Genomic DNA, 27,264 nt, shown 5'->3' on the forward strand with positions numbered 1-27,264 from the left:
AACACCCACAATCCATGATCCAAGAATGGAATAGTAATTCAGACAATTTATTTCTGGTTAATTCAACACAGTACAAATTCTAGAAAAAGCAATCTAGCCATATTCTACAAAGGAGAAGAGCATGAGGGCTAAAAAGACACCCATCATAACATACTAGAACAAACTGAGTAGCCTTCAGCAGACTTCGCTGAAGAGGCCTAGTGCAGTACGACAAATACTCAGAAAGCAAAACTCCCAACACAGTCATGCTCATACCTTCTCAGCCATGTTTGGGCATTGATCTGGTGGTCAGAAACAAGACTATATGGTTGATAGACCTTCCACTGGTTATGTCAGGAGTAGATCGTTAGCTGCAAGGTGAGGGGGGCGCATAGAGACTCTTACTTCATGTTCTTCTGGCTCATTTCCACGTTTGGGAACCATGATCTCAAGCACTGCAGCGGCCTCATCAAAGTATGCTTCTAGCTTAGCGTCTTCAGGGATGCGAGTTGCTAGAGGTATTTCACGGACAAATTCCCCATGAGGGCAGTGCTCAGGCATAGGATCAGCAAGCTTGAATACCCTGTCATGCCTTCTGATGTATGGCGTCTGGGCTGTACTAACACAAAGGATCTTTACTATACCATGAGTAAGACTGTTCCTCCATGAAACTTTCACCTTCTGCTGATCAACAAATGGTAAGCTGACCATTATCAAGTAGCCTTGGTCATCTTCATAAATCGACTTGGCGGCAGTCACAGGCCCGCGAGCCTTTTTCATCACCCCAGAAAATTCGTGCTGCCATGAAGGCTGCACTACTGAATGCATCTCCACATCTTGTTGTGTCCTCTCGCCGCAAGAGTTGAGTGGCAAGAAGCATTCCTCATCCATGGCATGCGGAAACACCTCCTTCCTGCGCTTGCTGCTAACTGGGGAGAGATCCATGCCATCTTCTCCTGAGTGATTGGAGGGTGATGACAAATTCAAGCCAGATCCATTAAGCAGCTTCTTTGGGTGTTGATGAACGTTGCCCTTCATGACAGGATGTGGCCTGTCAAGCTCAATCTCTGTGTTTGGCATAGTCCTCCATGTCCCAAAATCACAGGCCTCCTGCGGGATTGCGAAATTGAGCTCCCTCCCTGTAAGCTCCACCCACCTCCTCCTGTCTACCTCAGTTATGCTTGCAAGATTTGGTGATCTCACCACCTCAATTCCATGAATACACTGTGGGTTTGAGAGTCCACGGTAGTGCTTGCGCTGCATCCGGTGTGATCGCACAAATCCCCTGTCAACGCTGAACGGGAATTGCGGCTCACCAGGGCGGGAGTGCCCGTTCATGTAGCTCCTCAGCTGCATCTTGCCAAGGGCATTCTCCGGCCGCTCCTTGAAGACCCACATGTACATGTTCTCCATGTCGTGCTGCACCATGAACATGTCGAGCCGGAGATCCGTCTTGTCAAACCCTGACACACCGTTGGCATCCCGGGTGACCTTGCCTTTGCACTTGTCCGCGAGCAGGGGCTTGAAGTAGAACGTGAAGAAGAACCAGGCGCCCCAGATGCTGTCCCCGCGCTTGGCGGCCTTGCGGTTCCCAGCCTTCGGGGCACTGCTCAGCACGGCGAGCGCCTCGGCGTCGTACACCTGAATCTGCGGGCCGAGGTTGACGTCGAGCATGTCGCAGAGGTCAGTCTGCCACGGCTGGTTGATGTCCGGCGGATGCGCGCCGGAGAGCGACACGGCGTGGGCGCGCCCGGCGCCGTCCCCGATGCGGGGCTGCACCATGACCCCGACGGCGCGGTCGTCGAGGTGGCCGGCGGGATCCATGGAGAGAAGGGTGCAGAGGCTGTGGTGGCCACCGCCACCGCCACCGCCGCCGTTCTCCATGGACAGGGTGGTGACGAGGTCTTCCCCCATGGCTTGGTGACTCGCGCCTCGGGGTGACTGGTGCTAATGGCGACGGCCTCCGCCTCTGCCACCGCCTGCTCCTCTCTCCTCTCCTCTCCCTCCTCCCCCGGCCGCTATCTAATCGGTGGCCTCCGGATCCCTCCGCATTCCAGGACGGCGTCCCACAGCAACCAATCGTGCACGCACTCCATGAATCCCACCATCAATTCCCCCCCAACAGTTTCCGCCACAAATCTTCACCCAGCTCTCCTCCCCCCCCAACCCAAATCCACACCCCCAAGGAGACCAAAATGCCGCCCAAACCAAAAACAGAGCCGCCGCGCGCGGTGGACGATGGGTTAGCCGCCGAGGTTTACCTCCACCACCATCAGGAGTCTGTACTAGTGCGGGGGAAGCGTGAAGCTGCGGGAGCAAGAGCGCGGGGAGGAAGGCGAGGACATGGGGAGGGGAGGGGTGCGCGGCGAGGTGGGAGAAAAGGGGAAGAGGAGATTACTCGTGGGGGCGACCGCTTATAATGGCCTCTCAGATCCGGAAGCGCCCTCCACCGGATGCGGCCGAACACGACGACGACGGCGCCGCCCGTCACGCCTCTCACGCCGTTAGGGCACAAGCCAACCCCGTCTGTTTTAAACCGTGATTAGCTTAGTGCAAAAACCGGCCAAACAGACTCAATCTAGTTATCTACCCAACCAAACACGGTTAACTTCTCGTCTCGGTTGTTCGGCTTTTTATCACACAGTGTCTAGACGGTGAGGTGATGGCCGGGCGGCGTTTAACGAGAGCTTTCCCGGATCTTCCCCGTGTGGGTGCCTTTTCCGGTGCAACAGATGCGACCCACCGCGCAGCAGCGCGGCCACCACCCACCACTATGCAACTTCTATTTGGTGGGTCAGGTTCCGCGATACTTGTCCCCTCCCCTCCCCTCTCTCCTCCCCTTCTCCAACATTGCTTTCAGCCTTTCAGCAAAGCGCGATTCTTTCTACTGCTACTACTCTACTTGCGAAGTTTCACTGCAGCCATCGCTGTCTATGGATTGGAGGCAAAGGCTGCGTGCTTGATCTACTACTACTACCAGGTTGCTTAGCCACAAAAACGACCGAAATTGCGTGTCAAATCAGCGTGGCGTTCGGACATCTTATCAAGGTTAGTATCTTTGTGGCGATTCTTCTTCTTGTGGCAGAGGGTCTGGTAATATCAAGGTTAGGGTTGATAGACTCGCATTGCTTGCCGTTCATCTGCTGTCGATCTATCGGGTTGTTTGGCGCATCTGTCCAAATGATTTCCATGTAATTTTTTCCTAGATGGACTAACTGTGATAAGTACACCGTATATAGGAAAGTTTTTTATTTGATCTCTAACAGCTGAAAAACTCCTGTTTTTGCCACTAGACCTTAAAAAAATCTCCTATGTTTTGCTTTCAACAATCATATATTCCAAACAGAGCGTTAGAGCATTATTTAGCCATGATAAGCACACGGTTTCATGTTTCTGTGGTACTGCTACAGCGCCAATAGATTAGTACTCCTAAGATGTCATTTGGCAAGTGGGATGCTTAACATAGTTACTCAACTATATTGAAGCGTATCCTATACACACAGATCCTCGCGTGTAAACTAACTAAAAATTATCACAAAAAATTTTAGAAAAATTCATACATGTACTTCCAATAGTATTACATCTACGTGCAAAGTCACATCTTCAAATTCATTCTACATAGAGAATAACAAAAAAGATAAAATTCTGATAAAATTGCAACCTTAAAACTGTCAGATTTTTTGTTTTTTTGTTACGGCTAAAATATAATGAATTTGACGTTAAGATTTTAACCCTAGGTGTAATACAATTGAAAGTATGTGTATGATTTTTTTTAGATTTTTTGGTGACATTTTTTAGTTGGTGTACACGTGTGTACATGTGAGGGCCTGTGTGCATAGGATATGTTGCCCAACTATATACACACAAGAGAATTATTTGCTTTGGTTGTTAGGATATCGCTAGGTCCCACCAAGGTTTGAAATGTAGCGGCATTCATGTTTGACTTGACGAGCTTATCTCTGTACTCTCTAGCCAAGGCTGTTTGCTCGTTTATTTATCAAAGAGGAAAAACTAAAGCAACCTATCGCATCTCTGATTTCTCTCTTATCATGGTGGTTGGTAGAGTAGAACAGAAGTGGTGGGCCTTTGCGCTAATAACACAATCAACTTATGATATGATTAAATTTGTGTCCTGTTATTGAAAGTTCGTCATTTGAATGTCGTAAAGGTGGATTAGATTGGAGATTGGCCTGTTGAAGCTGGTGCTTGTCTGATAGCGATGGTTCCAATTCCATCTTAGAAAAACCTTGCATCATTTATAAGTTATAAACCCCCCACAAACGGCTTTACCACTCGCATTTTTCCTCTTCTTTTTTAGTGTTATATCTTTTGTACTTTAACCCTACTCTTAATTTGAACAGAAAATATGCACTCCTTCAATACTTAATTGTGTGAGCATCTATTATGCTTCGTTAAATTTATTCTACGATTAGTTTAATCTAGCGTAACAAAGAAAACCACGCACACTTAACCAATTGTGGTATTTTAGTAAAAAAAAAAATCATTTTCTCCTGACAACAAAGGAAGAAAATAAAGGAATTTTTGCTTGCTTCAGCTTTAGTGGGCTCCAATGTAGGTTGAAATGCATCTTTCTCCCGTCACAATCTTCAGTCTTCTCAATGCATGATAATATATGATTTTACCTCTGTATTACCTCATCGATGACGTGTCACGTGTTACCCTGTAAATTCCCTTGTTAGCAAGGTAGTAAATTCTGCCCCATATAATTAATTAGAGGCCTCCCTATCCAAGTTGAGTGAATTATTGTACTTTGTGCCACAATATGCATCCTCATTGGACTATCGTTCGTGGATAGTACATCATTAGTCGTCTGAATTATAACCCCTAAAAACGACTATTAAAACGCACTTTCTAGAGCGAACAAGATTTGGTGGTCCCAAATATATTCTCAACCAAACACACGGTGATAACTGAGAAAAATACCGTGCGTGAGCTCATCGCCACATGCCAAGTTAGCAATTTTTTTTGCTCATAATTGAGCGCATTATATATAGGCCCTGGCAGGAAAATGGCGGATTAGATGTCTAATCCTGTGGTGGGAGTAGCTTTTAGGGTGGATTTTTTTTTACCGCATGTATATTTCCCTCCCAAATTGATAACGTTGTTTTTTGAAAAAACAAAATCTATATAAAAGTTGTTTTAAAAAATCAAATTAATCTATTTTAAATTTATTCTGACTAATGCTTAATTAATAATACGCTACTTAATCACTTTTGTTTTGTGTGTGGGGAGCTAAAGTTCACAACCTTCGACTACGAACACAACCTTAGTCCATAATAGTAAGAGCTCTCCTCCAATTTGAAACCACCATAGTCTCGTTAACCTAAACAATAACTTACCATGCGTGCACCACAAGTCCCAGCTACAACCCACGTATCTAGTTGTACAATAAAGAAATATGAAGGTTAAATACTTGTACAATGATGCCGACGAGCTTATCATCCTCTTGCAGCTATGGTGTTCCTAGGGGAGGTTCTGTCCTCTGTGATTACTCCAGTGAAAAGTCGTCTAGCCGATTGATCGGTGAACGACGGTGGGTGCTGAGCTGAATCGTGCAGCCGTGCTCAGCGCTCGGCGCCAAGGCTAGTAAACTGCACGTGTGGCTGTCTCGGCTGCGCGAAGTGGGCAGGTGTTGAACAGGGCGACGCGCCTCGGCGCATTGCAATATGGCCCAACGACCAACGTCCGATTCCGATCTCTCCATTTTGCATTCGCTCGATCAGTTCGTGGGGTGTCGAGATTCTCGGCTGCTTGCGCGCGCGGCTGGCAGTGGGGGAGGCGAACCTTTGTTTAGTTCACGTTAAAATTAGAAGTTTGGTTGAAATTAGAACGATGTGATAGAAAAGTTGAAAGTTTGAAGAAAAAATTGGGAATTAAACAAGGTCTAAGGGTGTGTTTAGTTCACGCTAAAATTAAAAGTTTGATTGAAATTGAAACGATATGATAAAAAAGTTAGAAGTTTATGTGTGTAGAAAAGTTTTGATGTGATAGAAAAGTTAAAAGTTTGAAGAAAATGTTAGGAACTAAACCCGGCCTAACCCAGAAAATTTATCGGCAATTCGGCGTTCGGCAGCGTATCAGTATCATCAGTTGAGCACTTGAGCACACTGATTTTGTCAACAATGTAGTAACTCGGCTCGTCGGTTGGCAGCCGGTTACCCGTTCCGGCAAAGCAATGCATGTTTATTTCCACTTGGAGATGAACTATACTAATAAATTTCAGATTAGGAAAAAAGATGTTCAAAGTTCTTCCACTTGGGAACAGAACGATTTGCAGTTAACATTTGCTGCTACCTGTGTGCCGCTGACTGTTAGTGCCGGGTCGCCGGCGAGAAAGTGGCCGGAGCAGAGCACGCTGGGATGGACGTCGCACTCGCACGACGTGCTCAAGCGGTCTCTGTATCGCACACATATCACACTGTGTGTGGCGATGGCGCTCGAGAGTGGGAAAACGACACGTCGTCCACTCCGGCTAGGCCCGATATAATTTCGATGCCCATAATTGCCGCTGTTGCCGGTGGTTTTCGTTGAGAAGAAAAAACCCCACGAATGATTGCCCCCAAAAGCGCCCAATGCGAAAGCGAAAAGTGCAGGTCTCTCTCTGAATGAACAAGCCCCCAAGCAGATCGAACAGACAGCAGCGGTTGCGGTGGTGCGGTGCGTTTCCTTCCATTATTTCCCCTCCTTGTTCTTTTCTCTCTTTTTTGCTTGGTCGATCTGAAGTCTCAACTGTTGCCGTGTTCTGTTTCGCTCTGTTCAGCGCACACACAGATCGAACACAACAAGACAAGTGGGAAGCTGTAGCCTGTAGTATTATTGCCGGTGGCGTTGTCCGAGTTTGTGAGGGCAGCAGAACGGCACAAGGCTACGGCAAGTGCAAGCGTGATGTGGCTTGCATGGAAGCTTCAGAAGAGAGCTCCCCCGGATACTAGCTGATGCTGAGCGGCAGAGTGGTGTGCACTGCTGGTGGCAGTTTAAGTTTTCTTTGTTTCTCGATGCAAATGGCACATGCACTTCACCACGTCTTCTGCATTTCATGACTGTTTCTAACCGGAAGAAATTTTATAAGTGCCATGTCTTGACTGACGATCATAGTGACTGAATTTGCTAACCAACTGAGAAAATTCAGAAGAGGGCCGTACAACTCTACGAGCACACTAGTACACTGCTGCTTAGGTCAAAGTAAGACGTGATTCAACTGAGAAATTCGATTTGGCTCGGCCAACTGGTTGCAAAACTCAGGTCTCATATGTTGGTTCAGATGCAAACTGATGGGCTGTCTGGGATCAGATTCTCAGGATCCTCGTTTTTATTTTTCCACAAGTACTAGCGTGTACGATTAACCTATCATCCTGAATTACTGATGAGCACTAGTAGAAAACCTACTGGCATTGTAGCCAGGGCCGGTCCTATGATTTTGAGGGTCCTAGGCGAATTCATCACGATGGGTCCTCTAAGCTATATAAAAAATTTTATGATATATATAGACACTAATTAATTTTACTTGCAAAACAAATACATCCATATATTAAATTTTAACATGTCTGGTAATTATCGAAAAATAAAGTTGATCAAATTTGTACCTTGGAACTAATATCACTACCTTAATGAAGAATAGAATCGCATCATATCCATTATTTCTCATGAAAAAATACTTCTCGAGCATTTCTTGATGCAAAATCATCAAGAACAAGTCGACGATGTTGTGCGCTTGTGCGGTTGTGCCCTGTGCGATGCGATGTCGTCTGCCGAGTTGCCGACGACGCTACAACTCCTATCGTCTCTCGGACGTTTCTGCTTCCAGATAGACAATAGGCAGGTACTAGACTACTAGTATTAGGTGTTGGCCCCTCCACCATCATAGGCCCCCGACCATCATGGGCCCCCGGCGGTCGCCTCGGCTGCATAGCCCTAGGGCCGGCCTTGATCGTAGCGAGGTACACTCACGAACAACAGTAGAGGAGAGCAAAAAGGCCACGCGTTTTTTTTAAGAAAAATGATGACACTGAAACGCACGTATGACTCGCTCACCGGGCTTGGAAAATTTGGAGTGAGCACAACAGGCGTGGCGGACCTCTCAGTAGACCTCTCGCGAATACTTGCTACAGTAAAGTTTTCCACTTCCCTACTCCTCTCTCTTTCCTCCGGCCTAAGGTGGCTTCTCGCCGATGAAGACCGGGAAAGGGGTCAAGTCCCTCTTCTCCTGTTGATTCAGGTTTTTCCCGTGGTCTTTTTCCTTTTGGTTCTCGAGGTGGTTGTTGGCGTTGGCCGTCCTTGTCTCGGCATCTGGGTGAGCGTTGTCGGGCTTCTTCTCAGAGGCGATTTACTCCATCGCTAGGCCTCTTCTCCTGGGTACTACCTAGGGCGCCTCCAGATCTGTACAAAGAGAGGTATCGCCTGCCTACATAAACATCTCCGGCAAGGTCTTTCCAAGGAAGGGGCCTTATGCTTGATCCCTGGCGACGAATTTTCACTTGGTGGCTAAAATTTTCAGGTTGCGCCAAGGGGGCCTCAACCGGGTACGCCTCTTGCCTTTTTTGCGGTGAAATACATCTGGCTGTAATCTTTGGAATAGTTGTGTTTTTTTACTGATTTCTCTCGAGAACAATGGTGTAAATCTCAATTGGTGTTGCTAATATTTCATTTTGCTCGTCAACGTCGTAACCTCCACGTGTGGGAGGCCTCTTCAGGGATCGAGTAATGGCGCCACCTCATGCAACTCACCTGATTTCACACTCCACCGGAAGTGAGCTCCAAATATTTTCCATCGGTGACGAAGACCAAAGAAGAAGGATTTGATTGTTTTTTCAATTCTTTTTAAGTTTTTTTTTTTTTGCAAATTGTTGGGCAAAAGTGTAATTTGCCCATTCACAAGGGGCTTCTTTGCAAAACTGGAAGTGTCCCAGTAGCACTGTAACAACTCATGTATTTTATGTTTCTAATCTACTTTATATAAATAAATGCATGAGTTTTAAAAAGGAAAAAAATGACTCGCTCGCCAGGCCTTGTTGCGATCATGCTCCATCTTTTCTTTTGCTTTCATGTTCGTGATGGCCGTTACTCCTATTTTCTCAGTGGAATTGTATTTAGGACTGGTGCAGTAGCATACACTTATGTTGAGTCTGGACCCACGTATCAGCCACTGATCAATAGCCTACATCCTATTTTATATGGACATTATTGGGAGGGTGGGAGTGGGTGGCTGTGGGTATGGAGGGAAGAATCTCTCTCGCACAGCGCCACCCAAGTTGAAAGCTTGGGACAGGTGCAGCCGCATGGGTCGCGCTCTCCGCCACTACGAAGGAGAGGAGTGATCAACCTCAGCTACACCGTTCAGGTGCTGCAAAAAGCGGCGTAACGTCCCTGCTTCTTGTACTGGCTACGCTGCAATAATTCTGTACTATAACCACTTGTCTTAGATCTGATAAGATCGCGAGGCCTTTATCACTTTGATCTCTGGTCGTCATCTGTCAGCGACTTTTTTTTCTCTCTCTTTTCATCTTCTTTTCTCTCGGAAAGACCAGGCTTGATCAGTTCATGTGCATGTCTTCTTTGCAGGATAGCGGTCCAGGACGTTCTGATATTTTAGTGAACAGAAGAAAGGGCCAGTTGCAAATTTTCCCACACTTAATGTATTTTGATTTTGCGGGGAAAAGGTATTTTAAGATGGCTTTTCATCACTAGTTCACTACAGGAAACCAGCAGAAACATATCAGACAGTGAACGGCACGAACTAGTAGTAGACTATAATATCTTGTGCATAAGCTCGGCACATGATTAGTCTTTATTTTAGTAACATGATTGAGGAGCCCTCTAGCTGTCTGGCATGCAAAAGAACTCCAGAAATGATGGAGATCTGAAGGAATCTTTCGTGCTGTTTTTAAAATCCATCAACTTCTGTACAAAGCAGAAATAATAAACCTTTTTTTCCCCCTCACACTTTCTGATTGTCGACAAATTTTTGTCAGGCAGATGGCTGCCTGGCCACTTGTCTGCTCTTTCCTGTGGATCACAGAGTAACCGATCCATGTGAAACTCTTCAGTCCTAAAATGTCGTTTGGTCTCTTGCTGATGGAAAGTTTATAAGCTGCATCTGGTCGAATAGCTCGATGTTAGCTGCATTGATGTCTCTTTTGTTATTCTCTTTGGGAAGCATATGAGCAACTTCATACAGATACGTTGGTATTATCTGTTCAGATCTTCCTCAAAATGTACTACTACTACTACTATTTAGACGTCTGCACATATGCTGAAGACAATAGTTAATTCTAAGCATTGCTGGTATCGGCAGTTTTCAGCAAGGAACACGAATTAGTCGCTATCTCAATACACAATTTCCCTTCCTCAATCCCAACCCCAAGCTGAAAGCCTGAAACTCCTGGATAGAACTAAGCAAACACTGAAAAGCAAACCTTTAAATGGTCCATCGCATATTTCAGATGTGAGACTAGTGAGCACTAGACTTTTGCGATGTTTTGGCTTCAGCTTGGTCTAGCTTCTAGCTATTGCAATTTCTTCCAGAATCAGAATCTCTCACAAACAGTTTAGCTTTTAATCTAGATTATGAAAAACTGTAGTTATAGAATTCAGAAAATGAATTACTTAAAAGTTAGAAGCTGAGAAACCTAACCTTTTCAAATTCTCAGAAACTAACTACCGACTAGTTATTTCTCATAATTTTAACCTTCACAAACAGACCCCTAGTACCCATAGGCCATATCGCGTGCATCAGGAGAAGCAATGCCAATGCAGTGATTGTTAGGTTCGCGTCGTCGTCGTGCGTGCATGCGTGCTCGCGTAACCGCGGGACAGATACATCGCCCAAATCAAGCCTTGTGTCTTTTCGCCATGACCGGCAAACCGACGACAAAACATGTGACGATCTGTAAATATGTGTGCATTGTCTAACAACTAGTCGATCGATGGTGGATGGTTGGATGCCGCAACAACAACCACCCTAAAAAGTCTAGGCGTCAACAAATAAGCGTGCCTCCTTTCTGCGCGGCCTCTCTTTTATTTCCTCATCTGAGAAGTACTGCGATGAAGAACACGACGCGTTACTTTCTTTTTGTGGCTACAAAATCCTTAGATGATTGGTTTTAAAAAATGTTGTACGATTGCACTTTTCGAAGGAGCTAGAAGTACCCGTTGAAAATCTAGCTGGTGAGACTAGGAAAATATGATTTTGATTTCGAGTTTATTTTTCACATTGTATAACTATAACCTTTTAGAATCTGAAAAAAAATCTATTTGGAAGAGCTTTTAGTTATAGGAGAACCCAAACTTGCCTATATCTGTTTTTCTTCCAAAAATCTACTAGACTTTGTGAAGTCTGCCCATCCTTGGAAAGATATCTAGAGGTATCATATTTTCTAGTATAAAATTTTGGTACCTCTAGGTACTACGTATCTTAAGGTATCAAAAATTTTTAGTATAAAATTTAGTTACCTAAAAATATATTTTCAGGACTGTAAAATTTCACTTTACGGAAAGACATTTTGGCCCATCTATTATTAAATTACTAGAAAAAGGAGCCTCCACGTGCGCTCTCACGGCCTAGAAATTCTCATATTAATCGGATAAAAAAACAGAGTCCATATAGAAATACAATTTTAAAATAGCTGAAATTCGAAATTAAAAAATAAGGAATATTGAAACATGATACTAGAGTCCATTCCGGTATACAATTTAGAACCAATGAAAATTCCGTATTATTTTTTTTAAAAAGATAAAAGTAGATGTTAGAGTTCATATAGAAATAAAATTTAGAAATAACTAAAATTCGGAATTAAGAAAGGGAATATTGAAAGAAGAGTATAGAGTTAATATAGAAATACAATTTAGAAATCACTGAAATTCGGAATGAAAAAATAAAGAATATTAGAAGAAGAGTATAGAGTCCATCTAGGATTACAATTAAGAAATAACCGAAATTCGGAATAAAAGAAAGAAATACTAGAAGAAGAGTATAGAGTCCATACAGTAATTTATAATTAACTAAAATTTAGAATAAAAATAATAAAATTAAAAGTAGAGTTTAGAGTCCATATAAAAATACAATTAGAAATAATAAAAATTCAAAATAAAAAAATAAATATTAGAAGAAAAGCCTAGAGGGGTCTAGAGTCCACATAGGAGTATTATTTAGAAATAACTGAAATTCTGATTTCTAAAATAAGAAATATATGAATAAATTTTATATGTAACAAAAAATCAGAATTAAAAAAATGAATATTGGAAGATGAGACTAAAGTCAATACAATTTAGAAAGAACTAAATTCAATATTAAAAATAATTAATAACTATCACGTACATACAATATAATATGAATATTACATATTGATAGTTTGGTAAAATTAGTACAAAAATTTAAATTATGTTATCATTTTAATATATTGTAATAATAAAAGAAGAAAAAAATACTATTATAGAAGAGAAAATATATGGATGCTAGCTAAGTTCAAGATGAAGCGTGCAGAGTGGACTAGTGGAAACTGATAAGGCAAATTGCGGGCAATAATTTCACCATAGTCATGGCCTCCCTTTCGTCCTCCGTCAGCCAAGACTTCACTAAGTTCAGTAGAACTGTAGATGAGCAGGAATCTTGTAGCCTAGCTCCTTGTCAAGTTATCCGGAGCGGTAAATTATTGGTTAACTAGCACTTTAGAAGTGGACAAGTTCGGTCCATCTGTCTCTTTTCGAATAACTTATCGCATGCAACAACAAAATGACCTTCAACTAAAAAAACAAACAAATGAACGGACCTTTCAACGGCATGTCTCATCGATTGACGTCTCAAGAGTGTTCTTGTAGAAGATGCTTTGCTCTATGGAAAGGCCGCTTCTGAAGAGAACTCAGCTTACTACAAGGGAACTCGCCGTCGCCGGCCCAGTTTGATTTCTGTTGGGGATTTGGCCCTGGTGCTGGGACTTGGGAGGCTGGGGCCGTCGAATTGGGTCGCGTAGCGTGAAGGTGTGCGGGCCTTGAGCCCTGTTGCTTCTCCATCACTGCCCATTGTACTTGTTACTGGGCCATTGTTTGAGTGGATCAGTTTTTTGGTCCAAACTCGAGCCCCACAGAAAAAAAAAATCTTCGACATTTACTCTGACTAAGGACATTCGTAAAATATCTGCAACACTCAGTGTCGAAGTCGACTACCTGTCAAACTCAAATCAGAAAAAAAAAAAGATCACCTATGATTAAAACAAAAATCACTTGAGAGCACGAACAAATTGTGAGAGCACAGCCGCCTCAAAACATGCATCATTCCATTCCAATGAAACACTTCAAGTTGATGAAGCAGTACACCTTCCAATCCCTTAACCAATTAAACCATGCAATGATCGATGCAACAATGCAGATAAGTTTCAAAAAGCACGACGGGTTCGTCCACTCATGAAGATATCAACTTCCACTCCACTCCACTCCACTCCACTCTACGCTCGCTCACTCTCACCTTCACGCTCAGCGGCCTCCAGAATGGACGCCGAAGAAGTCGTAGAACGGAGGCGCCTCGCTGCTGGGGCTGTCCGAGCTCTCCGACTCCCACGAGAACGACGCGGACGCGGACGGCGTCGTCGGGGACACGGCGGCGCAGGCGCTCCCGGCGCGGCGCGGCTTGTGATCCGGCAGCACGAAGGTGGGCTGCAGGGGGAACAGCTGGAGGGTCTCGCGCCCACCGGCGCCGCCGCCGCGGCGGCCATGGCCTTCCGCTTCCGCCGCGCCGCGGCCAGCCGCCACCGCGAGGTGTGCGCTGCTCGGCGGCGCCTGCAGGTACATGGTGGTGGTGGCCGGTGGCTGCGCCGTGGACTTGTCGTGCGGACACACTTCCATCCCTGGGTACAGCAACGGCGTCTGCTGCTGCGGGTAGTAGCTGGCGTTATTTGTCGCTACCGGCATGAAGCTTGGCGTCCTGAACATCACTGCAAGGATCGAAAGTGTGCATGGATCAGTGCAGAACATGGAGTGGAGAATTGGCATTTAAGAATTGAAATGCAAACACAAACTGTAGTAAAAATAGAATCTAATAAACGCGCGCATTATGATCAAATGGATGGTCATGCTAAGAACAACAGATCAAACATGCCAATGTCAACAACGATACTCGAAGCTGGATTGGATGACACGTGCACCGACCACTCATGGGACACATTTTCATGTCCCAACATTATGAGATGGAAGGGCAGCATTTCTTGGATGGGAAAGGAAACAGCTAAAGGATGATGTGGAAGGTTGTGTCTGGCCGTTTTGGCCCTAGCTAGGAGGATGGTCATTTCCTTCTACCCTCGGTCATGCACAGCATGACAGCAGCACAGTGCACAGAAGATTAATGGAGCTACAAAAGGGTAGCAGCAGAAGCTAAATAGGCAGGCAGGCAACGTTAAATCGTGTGACCATGAATAGGCAGTCTCTCTGTTCCACTGGCACTGTATATAGGGGGGCAGAGGAGAAAAGACAGGTGATACGAAACAAACGGACGGATTTACAGTAGGAGACATGAACAAGGCATGCACATCGTGACAGAATAGTGATAGCTAGCTAAGCAAGCGTAATGCGATTGCATGCAACGCAACGCGTGCATGCAGAGGATAAGTACAAATAGACAACTAGCGGCAGTACTACTACCGTGTTATACATCATGCCGTTGTGCAACAAAGCGGTCAAGGTCAACTGTGAAGAATGGATGTTCTACGCCAAGTATACTTGTCATGCCAGCCATGCATGTACAAAACGATTTCGTATAGATTTATTGGCCCATGCATGAAAAATGCAAGAACTGAAACGACAGCACGAGAACTTTGACCTCCATACGCATGAATACCACGAAAAATGAATGGATGCCAGGTGCATGACACCCATGTGTAAAGCTAATTAAGCAAGACATGCCAAAGAGAAGATTTAATACGTGACATTTAAAGCACGAGAAAAGGTTCGGCTTACCACCACCGGCGTTGCATGCGGCCGTCGTCGTCGTCGCCGGCGGCGGCGGCGGCGGTGGCATCGCCGTCGGCGCCATGGCGAGAGGGAAGGGCCGCGCGATTGGCCTGTGGAGCACGGGCAGCGGCGGCGGGCGGCGGAACAGCTTGCTGAAGTAGTCGAAGCTCTGCTGCTTCTGCTTCTGCCGCTGCCGGGCCTTGTGGTTCTGGAACCAGTAGAACACGTTCTTGCCCTCGATGTGGCCGTGCTCCCGGAGCCTCGCCGTGATCTGCTGTATCTGCTCGGCGGTCGGCGTGCGCAGCCCCTGCCGGTACAGCCCCTCCAGCACCGCGATCTGCTCCTTGGTCGGCGTCCACCGCGCGTTCGCCAGCGCCGCCGCCGCCGCCGAGGCCGGCGACAGCGGCGGCGAGAGCGGAGACGGCGGATCGGAGAAGCCTCCCGCCCGCCCGCCGCCGCCGCCGCCCAACGTCGTCGTCGTCGTCTCCATGGCTTGCTCTGACTTTGGACGCGCTCGCTCGCCCGCTCGCGTTTGTGATGCGTTTGCTGCCTGCGAGCGGCCGCGGGTGCGTGGTTTTTAAGCGTGCATGGGAGTGTGAGGAGGTGGGCGATGGGTGGGCCGTAGCGCGTGTGCGCGCGCGCGGGCGGCAGGGGGAGGCGTAGCTAGCGTGGGGATCGTGTCGCGTTGCGGTCAAGGGGAGCGTACGTTTCGACGTTTTCGTGAGGACGGGAGGAGTCGCGTGCCGCCTCTGTGCCGTGCGCCGCGTAGATCACCACGGCGAGTGGCGTGATCCATCCATGCGTGCATGCATCGTCGTCGGTACTCCAATCGATGGATCAAGGGCGTACGTGCCCATTGTGAAGTGAAATGAAAAGCAATTTTTCACTCGTGAAAAGGGCCTTTTCCTTCGTGTACGCGTTTTTTTTGCCCAGCTGGCCGCATCGATCGGAAAAAGGAGAGAGTAAAGTGTGCGTGCGTGCTGTTCGACGTGGGCTCTGAAAACAATGGGGGAAGAGGAAGGAAAGGAGGCTGCGGAGCGGAGCGCATGCAATGCACGCAGCTAGCGCGCGGCCGCACAGTGAATGCGTGCCAACTTGCCTTTCCAGAAGAGAAGTAGAGTAGCCTAGTCGATCTAGTGTAGGAGGCGCAAGCCGTACGAAGCATCTCCTCTCCTCGTAGTCGTCCTCGGGAATGATGGGAATTATTTGCTCGTGGCACCAGATTTTTCGTTTTACGGGCGAGATCTCGTGTGTTTAGCCCCTTTCGGTAGAGGAGGACTAGCTAGCATCCATCGCGTCGCTCTATTCATCGCGTACGTACATGTAGCCTCTGCACGTACTATGCTCTACTCTGCGTCCCCGTATAGGCTACTTTTGCTATGTCCAAGTTAGATCGATCAGATTCAATGCATGCACGAGTTTGGGAGTGAATTGAAGCTTGCTTGACTGCTTGAGGCCAAAGTAGATCGAGTTGTTCCATCGCATTGCATGCTTTGACTACTACGCGATCAGATCAGAGTGCCTTCAGGATAAACGGATCAAGCATTTTTTTTTGTTGGGAAATGCTCGTATCGTGGTTTTGCGCCCAAACTTCAGTCTATTGTCACAGAAAATGTTCGCCGCGGTTCTAAAGACATCAATGCAGGAGATTCATATCGATCTCGCGCATTCCGTTCTGTGAAAGCTTAATTCAGTATACATCGGTGTGCAGCAATTGGTTGCAGGCTTGCAGCATGCTGCATGCAGCTGAAATTTTTCGAGTTACTGGTTGCCGCATGCGTGCCCGAACAAGGATCTCTGAAATGATAAATCAGGTTAATTTTGCAATAACAAAAGATCAAACCAGCAAGATACTTCCTCCATCTAAATATAAGTGCAACTTTAGTACAAATATGATATAAGGTGTATTTAATTCTTTGGGTGTAAAGTTTTTGAAGTATACGGACGCACATTTGAAATATTAAACGTAGACTAATAACAAAACAAATTACAGAGTCCACCTATAAACTGCGAGACGAATTTATTAAGTCTAATTAATCCGTCATTAGCAAATGTTTACTTAGCATCACATTGTCAAATCATGACATAATTAGGCTTAAAAGATTCGTCTCGCAATTTACATATAAACTGTGCAATTGTTTTTTCCCCACATTTAATGTCCCATACATGTATCAAACATTTGATGTGACCTTTTTGACCAAAATTTTTTGAGATCTAAACAAGGCCATACTCCAATCTAGGAATACAAATTTGAAAAGTAAGGCCCCGTTTAGTTCGCGAAATGAAAATTTTTGGGTATCACATTGGACGTTTGACCGGATGTCGGAAGGGGTTTTCAGACACGAATGAAAAAATTAATTTCATAACTCGCATAGAAACCGCGAGACGAATCTTTTGAGCCTAATTAATCTGTCATTAGCACATGTGGGTTACTGTAGCACTTATGGCTAATCATAGACTAATTAGGCTCAAAAGATTCGTCTCGCAATTTCCCCCCTAACTGTGCAATTAGTTTTTATTTTTATCTATATTTAATGTTTCATGTATGTGTTTAAAGATTTGATGTTATGTTTTTAGAAAAAACTTTCTGGAAACTAAACAGGGCCTAAGAAGTATGCTGTGTGCATGCAAACGGAAAGTTTTAAAGACAACTTTACTGCTTGTCTACATGTTGTGTGCATGGTAATCAGCTATCACGAGCTCACAAACAATGAAGAGGAGAGAGAGGCCGGGACCTGAATGATCAATATTGGGACAGAGGGACGCCGGCCATGGCTTTTACTCCCTCAACTGGAGACGGCAGCTAGGCTGCCATAGGTAGGGATTGAAATGGCGAGGCACATTGGGAAATGGAGATAGAGGCTGAGGCTGATACCAACGCAGGCTAGTGTAGGGCGATAGATGAGACGACGAACACTGTATGCATGCATGCATGCGTTGTGTTTGGGACATGCATGCAACGCACGGCAATGGGAGAGGGCAGACCGGACGGTTCAGGAGTCGGATTTTGAGATTATCGCTTCCCGTTTCCCCGTAACGTGATGTGAGAGAAGCCGAGACGCTGCACGCCTGCGTCGCATTACTCCTCACGAGCTAAGCTAGAGACTAGAGAGGCAGGGACGAAGGGAGAGGCAGACGAGAGGGGGAGGAGGAGAGAACGGATCGGAGACGCTGCAAATTGGCGCTTGCTGGTGCTGCGCGCGTTGGGAAATGCCATGCGTAGCTAGAGGCTAACCACGCGCGACTCGCCTCACCCAATCGGGCTCCGGTGAGCAGTGGCAGCGTGAGCGTCGTCGTCGTCGGGTGTCCCTGACTAGATAGGACATGGATTGACTTTGATCGGCGACAAATCTTCAAGAGAGATCCGAATACCCGGAAAACCGTTCGCCCTGATCCGACTTAAAAACTTCGACGGCCGGCCGGTTGGGCAAATCAAAACACCGGAGCAGGTTAACCGCGAGCGAGCCAACGCTAGCGCGAAACCACAAAGATCCAAAGCCCGTGCTGGTTAGTTGCCGTGGTGCAGTGCAGGCGCAGGTAGACGCCGGTGGAAGGCGACGCGAGACATCCGCGTCAAAGAAATCCTAGAATTCCGGGCACGTAGCGCAACGGTGCGTGTGCCATGATCAGGAGATTGTCAAAAAAAAAAAAAAAAAAAAAAAAGACAACACTTGAGAGCTGTTGAGCAGCTGCTGGAACAGACATTCTGAACGGATAAAAATAATAACGGGCACGAGAAGCATGAGTACAACGAAGTTTTCTGGGCCCAACATATTTTTTTTCCTTGGTTGATTAGCACCGTGAAATAGTGCATAGAGGATCGATCAGAAAAAAACAGGCCAGTGCAAATGTGTGCATGTTGTTGGTATGCATGCTCAACAGGGATGCAAGTGGGTAATCCACTACCCGTATAAAAACTCGCTTGTTAGTATATTTTTCGTATGATAGTTTAAAATTTAGAAGAAAAAATTAACTAAAAGTGAGATAAGCGGGAAAAAAAGCGCGCTTGCCCGCCCCACTTGCATCCCTAATGCTCAAGGATTCTAGAGGTGAAAATTAGGGATGGCAATTGTGCCCGTTTGCCCGTTTACCCGTGGGTAAAAACCCTATTAGGATTGGGTTTGTTCTCCATTTTATACCCATGGGTATCTTATTGGGTCAAAAGCTATGCCCGATGGGTAAATGGGCATGGGTATGGGTAATCACTACCCATGCCCGCTTTGCCCATTTACCCGCAAAATCTAACTTACATGTAAGTTAGGAGCAAAATCCACTAGAATACATAAGCCACGTTCTTTGTTTTCTACGGTTTCCCTTTTATTTCCTTTATTATTTCTCTCCCTTTACTCTATCGCCGCTAGAGGAGAGACGACACCGAGGCGGAGAATATTTGATGTTTTAAGTTCAATTCGAACTTAGAAGCTTGTAGACTTTTTGTTCCACTGCTTTTGTTGTGGCGGGTAAACGGGCACGCCCGCGGGCAATGGGCATGGGCAACCATTCTTACCCGTCATGTAGTAATTGTAGGATCAAGGAGGCCGACTAGAGGGGGGGTGAATAGGCGGTTTTAAAACTTAATGGCACTTAAACAAAACTAACCTAAGTTGCTAGGCAAGGTGAGGTTCAAGGTTAACTAAGCAACTAAGTTAAGTTTTGCAAACCTAAGTGATATGGGCTCAAATATTTCTCTATGAATGTAAATAGCACAAATGTAAATGCAACAAATAAATGAGACAAGAGACAAGGAATTTTTCACCGAGGTTCGGAAACTCGCTGGTTTCCTAATCCCCGTTGAGGCGAGCCCAACTCCACTGCTCAACCACGAAGCCACCGCACGCCCCCTTCGTCAAGGGGTGGGCAAGGCGAGAGCCGGCCCACGGAGAGGACTACCCAAGCCTCGATCACTCGGGGTAGTTCTTCCTTCACTCCGAAGGTGGTGAACTCCAAACCACTCACAAACGGTGCCGGGCCTCCTCCACAATCTCCTCGGAGAGGTCACCGGGCAACACCTCCACAAGCTGTCTAGGAGGCGGCAACCTCCAAGAGTAACAAGTCTAGGATGCTTGCCGAGGATGATGAAGTGCCACACTAGCTATAACAATGAAGCAATGCACTTGGATTGGCTTAACTCACTCTCTAACACCTCACTAGATAAACTAAGTGCACAAGGGTGTGAGAGCTCTTGCATAGATAAATTAAGTGCACAAGGGTGTGAGAGCTCTTGCAAGGGTTCAAGATAATGCAATGGAGTGCCAAAACCTTACCCTTGCTGCTGGGGAGTGGGTATATATACCCCCAACCACCAAAACTAGCCGTTGGAACCGAAATCCCCAACTTTGTGCTCTGCCGGTCAGACCGCCGTTGTGAGGCCGGTCAGACCGGACTACTTTGTAACGGCTAGAAAACTAGCCGTTACAGGTCAATCATTGAGCCCACTCAACCTGGCCGGTCTGACCGTAGTGTAGTGGCCGGTCAGACCGCCGTCGGCTCGGTCTGACCAGTTGCGGCTCTGGCGGCTCTGTATCGCCACCAAAAACCAGACCAGTGCAATAGACTAGTGGGACCGGTCAGACCGGCCTTACCACGCCGGTCAGACCGGCTAACAGACCCGGTCAGACCGGCCTAAGGCCCACGGTCAGACCGTAGGTCACTTTTCAGCTCAACCGACTGTTAGTAAAACGGTGATATCTCTTGACTCGGGTATCGGAATTTGGCGTTCTTGGACTCTATGGAAAGCTTATTCAAAGGGCCATCCAACCCATGAAAAATCCATCCAAGAAACACAACTTAAGTCAAGGATAAAGGGCTCACACTCCAAAGGACATCCACCGGACATACCCACAAGATGTCACTCACTCCTATTGGACATGCCCACTTCTCTCTTGGTTTAGGACTTGAGAAAACTCATCACACTTGGTTAGACAAGCCCACAAAATGCACCTACATGCATATGAACTAATATGGCATAAGATCATCCACAAGCTCGCTTCATAGACCCCTCTTGATAGTACGGCGCCTATCTAGCAAATCCGGTCTACACCAAACACCAAGACCGGGAAAAGACTAAGAAAACATTCTTAGCTACATTATACCTTTGCCTTGCGCCATCCATCTTGGGGTCAAGTTTGAGCCGAGATCAACACTTGTGACCATTCGGTTGAACCATGTTTATGCCGAGGTCTTGTCCATCCTTTGTCAAGACTTTATTCTCATCACAAGCTTGACTTCATTCTTGCCAACATGACGATGTCCTTGGCTTGGTGACCACTAACCCATGGTGTCATTCATTAGCCTCATCATAATGGGACCTATTCCTTTTCACACCTCAAAGGAGAACATTAGTCTCAACAAATCGGTTGTCATCCTTCACTTGATGACCAACCGGTTGCATATGAAAGATATGGATATGTTTGTTGAGTATTCATTAACATCACAAGTGTCATATACTCGTATGCAAGCTCAAGTGCAAAGATCCGATATAAATAATAGGTGAACAACATGGATCTAGAACATGCACAATAAATGTATAGGATTTGCTCCCCCTAAATATATGCATACAGATAAATATACAAGAGATGCAAGTGTATGCATAATTAGAGAATGACCAATGGGGGTTTATCCTATACATATAGAGAAGGCATATGTAGTAATGATGTAGACCAACATAAAACATATACCTTCATGATCTCCATGTTCTCAATGTAAATGAGACTAAATAAAATAACATTCGAGTAAACATTAGTCTCACACTTATATATCAATAACATGGAAATCATATATATGAACCTATCAAAAAGTAGGAGATAAGAAGTGGTACATATCGTTTTATCTCCATGCATTTCATCCTTGTCATGATTAAGGTCTATCACAAAAGAATGCATGTCTTACACATCTCATTATCGGGAAATAACCTAGTAGACAACTTATGCAAAAGAGAGGTTAATCCCATAAACATCGGTTTATCATCTATCACCAAAGTAACAATTACACAAATTGTTTAATCCAAGATCTTTCAATCTTTTATCTCTTTGGTGATGGATAATAACCTGATATAAACAATATAGAGAGATGAGATGAAAAATGATTTCAAATCAAGAAAGAAATCTTATAATAAACAAAATATAGAATAAGCTCCCCCTCAAGATGTGCATACATATGGATATGAAGGAACGCATATGCACATAATCAATAAAGATCAAATAGGAAGCTCACACTATATTTTGGATCCATAAGAGAGACCAAGTTAGAATATGTGAAGTTTAATACATACCTCTCATCATTTTTACTTTCATATCCAAATGAGACTAGTCAAAGAAAGGCTCATAAAAACGTTAGTCTCATATAATTAGATTTGTCATTAATCACCGAAACAGAATTAAGGCACTTGAACTTATAGTAATGGGTATACCCACGGGCACAAATAATCTCACGGGCATGGGTATGGGTAGGAACTACCCATGCCCGTCGCGCCCGATTGCCATCCCTAGTGAAAATTCTTTATTTTGAAACACTTGAACCGATGTACCGTCCATCCTCTCCCACCTTCGTGTGACCTCTCGCCATGTCCACAATGGCTTCACCGACGACCCTATTTGGCGATTAACCCTCAAGGCCTCGACTACGAAGGAGCCATCGTGGAGGTGCTGTATGGGACACATAGGGTCTGTTTGGGAGAGCTTAAAATTCTGAAAAGTAGCAAGTGAGAATCTAGAGAAATTGAGAAACTCATTTCTGGATTCTACAACTGTATATTCTCATAATCTAAATGAAAAACTGAACTGTATGGAGGAGCTCGCAGCTAGAGATTATAGAAGAAATTGCAGTTGTCAGAAACTCCCCTAACAGACCCATAAGCTATATTGGGAACAGTGTGGGCAAGGAGGATGTGGGGGTTGAGCTTAACACGGGCATGTAGTGACGGCGTGATCCACGATGGGATGACCAGGGGACGGCGGCTAGATCTAGCTGTCTCGAAGTAGATTCAGTCCCTCCATTCTAGGATCCTTCCGTCATCTCTTGAGTTCCCAACACCGTTAGAGCAGGTACAATAACACTATTGACCTTGCTCTTAGGACGGCTACTTCGCCACGCTCAAGGGCCCCGAGCTCGACACTGTTAACAACCAAATTTGGTAATATCAGCGTCGGAGGTGAAGATGGGATCGAAGCGGAGTCGGAGATAAGGATTGTTGCGGGAACAGAGTAAGAATCGGCTGGAGTCCAGATCGGCTACGACTAGAATCGGCTAAATCTGAATCAGACTGGGTTAGGTGATACAACCGATTCCGGCAATACGACTTGGTGTACAACATCGGGTTGAGTCGATATGCTTCAAGATGATTTCCGCACATGGATAGAGTCCTGAGAAGGCAATTATATCTATTAATTAGGATGTTTTACGTAATTTCCTTAGAGATATGCTTAGGGCAAAAGTCTGCCGCAAAGACTTATGGTATCTTAGAGTTTGTTAGAGATAATAGTCGCGTCCGGTATGGACATATCTTGTAATTCTTGGGTATAAATAGACCCCGAGCCCTATGTAACTTTAAGAACACACGTTCAATACAACCTCGGCGCATCGCCACCCTTTTTTTCTTTAGTGTTATTTCGACGAGTTCTTGCTTTCGGGTTGAGCTGCATCGGTTTCGATCTTCAACAAGAGGTAAAACTTGTTATGACGGCTTGCGTTCTCGGGATTAGTGCTTCCATCTTTATGACACTCTAATCTTGTTTATGTAATTCGTCGAGTTATCATATATCCTACATAATCCCTGGCAATATTGATATCTAACCTACAATCGGCTAACGTCCGTCAATAGAAGGCAGCCGATTAAGTTAAATACCGATGTTGACTTAGATTATATATGATATCTACCACTCTATGACACATCTAACGGCTTGTTTGTCTAGATATTGTCCTTCTTTTCATACTTATACCTGCATCAGTTAAGTTTGATCTTATGAGTCGTGATTAGAATCTCAATCTCTAGCCTGCTTCTCGGTTCCTGATTAGGGTAGCATCGGAGTTTCAGCCGATCTTACCTGATTTAACTACTTTTTATCTTATATGCTTGATTGACATGTTAAATCTGCCCTTTACGTTAAGATCTTGCTGCATTTAAGTATATTAGGCTGTTGTTTAGTATATTCTACTTGCTTTAATATCTTAATATAAAGTGGTATCGGAGTATTAGCCGATACATGCTAGATCTATCTGATCGGCTATGCTATGAACATATATAGTCTCATTATTAATATATATTTCGATCTAAGTGATTTATACTGTCTCGGCATGGCGACCGATCTATCCCAATCACTTGATTTAAGTATATATCGATATAAAGATTATATATTGGTAATATCTGCAGCCGATCGAGTATATTTAGTCCCTTCTTATTTATTAATGGCTGCCGATCGATGCATATATGACATCGGCTCAAAGATAAATGATATGTCATCGGCACCTAGCCGATCGACTATCATTTATAGATTTAACCGCGATTTCTTTGCTTCTACTTCTTGTTGGTTACAGGATCAAATCAACTGGCACGCTAGCACACCCGAAGGCGAGCTTTGGACCTGCACTGGAGTTAAGTAGATCTCCCAGGCCTCGTGTTTTCTGTCAACACGCTTTTGGCACGCCTGGTGGGACAACTAAGAAGTCAGCCAACAATCCTCCCTCATGGCCGAAAAACCACCACCACCACCATCTAGCCCAGGCTCTGTTAAGGAAAAGATGCTGAAGTTGGGATTGACTGACGTCAATGTAGGAAACGTCGTGCCGATCGATCTAGAAAAATTCACACCTGAGCAGAAGAAAGAGTTTGAAGCAATGTTGCGGCAAGCACGGGATCAGTTCTTGAACTCATTCATGCAGACCCGCAAGGGGACACTTGTTCAGAAGTACAAAATAAAAGTTGTTGCTGATGATCCTGGAACCAGTTCTTCTAAGGATGGAGATGGGAAACAAGCTCTAGACGGCTCCGCTCAGCCGAGTATCAAAGGTGCTGCCGATGGCTCTCTAGGAAATCAAGGCAACAATTCTCAAGGGGTCCATGGAGGACAAGGTGACGGGGTGCATGGAGTTCAAGGTGACGGTGCTCAGGGGCTGCAGGGAGGAAATCTTAATAGTGACGTGGCACAGGACTTTTTCAATAACTTCCAAGATCGGGTTGATTACGCTGTACATCATGCTTTGATCAATCAGTCTGAGGTGATAGTCAATACCCTGTCAAACATGATGAAGTCAATAGCCGATGGTTCAATAGCTGAACATCAGGCTGCAGGCCCGGTCTATTTGCAAGGAGGTGTTTTTCCAAATTATCGGTCTTTGATTACCGACGTTCAGTCATCTACTCAGGCAGTTCCCTCCGTTACACCCACAACTCAGCCGACGGCACCGGCAACAACTCCCCTACCTGCTACATCAGCTATGGCGCCAGGCCAACCAATGAACCCTCGGCTGTTAATGAGAGAGCATCCATAGCATAGTGGGCAGGTTGCGAATCGGCCAACCCAAGATCAGGTTGCTGCTATGTTTTTGCCGCCTCAACATGCGGTTGATCTAATACAGCAGCAGCCGATTCAGCAACAGCTGATTCAGCAGACACCCCAAATTCAGCAGGTTGTGCAACCAATCCAGCAACAGGTCATGCAACCAGCACAACCAATCCAACAACAGGTCATACAACCAGTTCAGCAAACACCACCAAGGTAGCAGTCTCTGCAGCCGATTTAGCAAACGCCGTTGAGACAGCAGATCGTCCAGCCGATCCAGCACCAAGGTTTAGTGAGCGCATCGGCCGGGTTTGCAACGCCTGGTGGAGCCTGTACAACAACTTTTAAACCAAGTTGTCCCAGAACATTTGGTTCACCATGTACAGCCGGATGGCACAGTAATGCCTTAGGTTGTTCCTGAGCACTTGCTGCGCAATATCCAGCCGGACCCTCACAATTACCAAGGGGGTAACCTGAGTTATCAATATCAACCTCCTTCCCTGCCGATCGGCTCAAAGATAAATGATATGTCATCGGCACCTAGCCGATCGGCTATCATTTATAGATTTAACCGCGATTTCTTTGCTTCTACTTCTTGTTGGTTACAGGATCAAATCAACTGGCACGCTAGCACACCCAAAGGCGAGCTTTGGACCTGCACTAGAGTTAAGCAAATCTCCCAGGCCTCGTGTTTTCTGTCAACAGACACCCTCCGAATGCCTGCATGTCGTCGTGCGCGCCGCATTCTGTGCTGTCCGCCCACGCCCACCGCCCGTCCTCGCCATGCACGCAGCACGTGCGAGAGAGAGGAAGAGGGGAAGTGGAGTATGATGACTGGATTGCCACGCGTGCGCCACGTTAGACAAAACCAATCTAAATTTGGTCTAGGGGGTTAATTTGTCCGGTATGGAAAGTTCAGGATAGGGTTTAGGGGCTATCAAATTTTAGTTACTTCTAAATTATATTTCTATACAAACTCTATACTCCACTTCCAATGTTCTTTATTTTTTAATTATGAATTTTCATTATTTATAAGTTTTACTCCTATATTTCTTATTTTAAATTCAAAACTTCAGTTATTTCTAAATTATACTCCTATATGAACTCTAGACACTTCTTTTAATATTGCTTATTTTTTTTAATTTATGAATTTTCATTATTTCTAATTGTATTTCTATATGCACTCTAAACTCATCATTCGATATTATTTATTTTTAATTTATGAATTACAATTACTTCTAAATTGTATTTTTATGGACTCTAGACTATTGTTCCAATAATTTTCATAATTTCTAATTTTAGTTATTTGTAAATTGTATTTCTATATTTACTCTAAACTCAACTTTTAATTTTATTGTTTTTATTTTGAATTTTAATTAATTCTAGATTCCTATATGGACTATATACTCTTATTCTAATATTCATTGTTTTAATTCCTAATTTCTATTAAGTCTAAATAGGCTATAAATTTACCTTTCAATATTTCTTTTTTTATACTCCTTCCATCCACAAAAGTTACACCTATTACTTTTGTCGCCAAGACCAATGAAAAATTGAATCATCTTGAATGTTACAAAATCAATGAGTGAATGTAAGCATGCAACTAATGAGTATTTAGATGACTTCTTGGATTGTACTCCCTCTGGTTCTATATTAATTGACGTTTTGGACAAGGTTGAGGTTAAACTTTTATAACTTTGACCATCTATAACTTTAAAAATATTAAGTTTAAAGAAACTAGAAAAACATATATAGATTTGTCTTTCAAAACACTATAATAAAAGTAAACATGCATTTATTTATTTTATATATTATAATAGAGAAATAAGGTCAA

General features: G+C 44.8%; 2 protein-coding genes across 2 annotated transcripts; both read right to left on the reverse strand.

Moving 5' to 3' along the window:
- Positions 1-26: 26 nt before the first annotated feature.
- LOC127760756 (uncharacterized) lies at positions 27-2,381 on the reverse strand. Its single transcript, XM_052285055.1, has one exon. The coding sequence runs from the start codon at positions 1,891-1,893 to the stop codon at positions 328-330; it is 1,566 nt and encodes a 521-aa protein (XP_052141015.1). The 5' UTR covers positions 1,894-2,381; the 3' UTR covers positions 27-327.
- A 10,861-nt stretch (positions 2,382-13,242) lies between these two features.
- On the reverse strand, positions 13,243-15,424 carry LOC127760184 (WUSCHEL-related homeobox 5). Its single transcript, XM_052284404.1, has 2 exons — positions 14,941-15,424; positions 13,243-13,922 (listed from the first exon to the last, which is right to left on the reverse strand). The coding sequence occupies exons 1-2, from the start codon at positions 15,422-15,424 to the stop codon at positions 13,465-13,467; spliced, it is 942 nt and encodes a 313-aa protein (XP_052140364.1). The 3' UTR covers positions 13,243-13,464.
- Between the last annotated feature and the right edge of the window lie 11,840 nt (positions 15,425-27,264).

Source organism: Oryza glaberrima, chromosome 1 (assembly GCF_000147395.1).
Source record: "Oryza glaberrima chromosome 1, OglaRS2, whole genome shotgun sequence".
Lineage (NCBI taxonomy): Eukaryota > Viridiplantae > Streptophyta > Magnoliopsida > Poales > Poaceae > Oryza > Oryza glaberrima.

Bases quoted from the DNA above. Each gene is read 5' to 3' on its own strand.
- LOC127760184 (XM_052284404.1), bottom strand. From the start codon at position 15,424: ATGGAGACGACGACGACGACGTTGGGCGGCGGCGGCGGCGGGCGGGCG. The intron at 13,923-14,940 runs GTAAGCCGAACC...CGATCCTTGCAG, and splicing joins CGCATGCAACGCCGGTGGTG to TGATGTTCAGGACGCCAAGC.
- LOC127760756 (XM_052285055.1), bottom strand. From the start codon at position 1,893: ATGGGGGAAGACCTCGTCACCACCCTGTCCATGGAGAACGGCGGCGGT.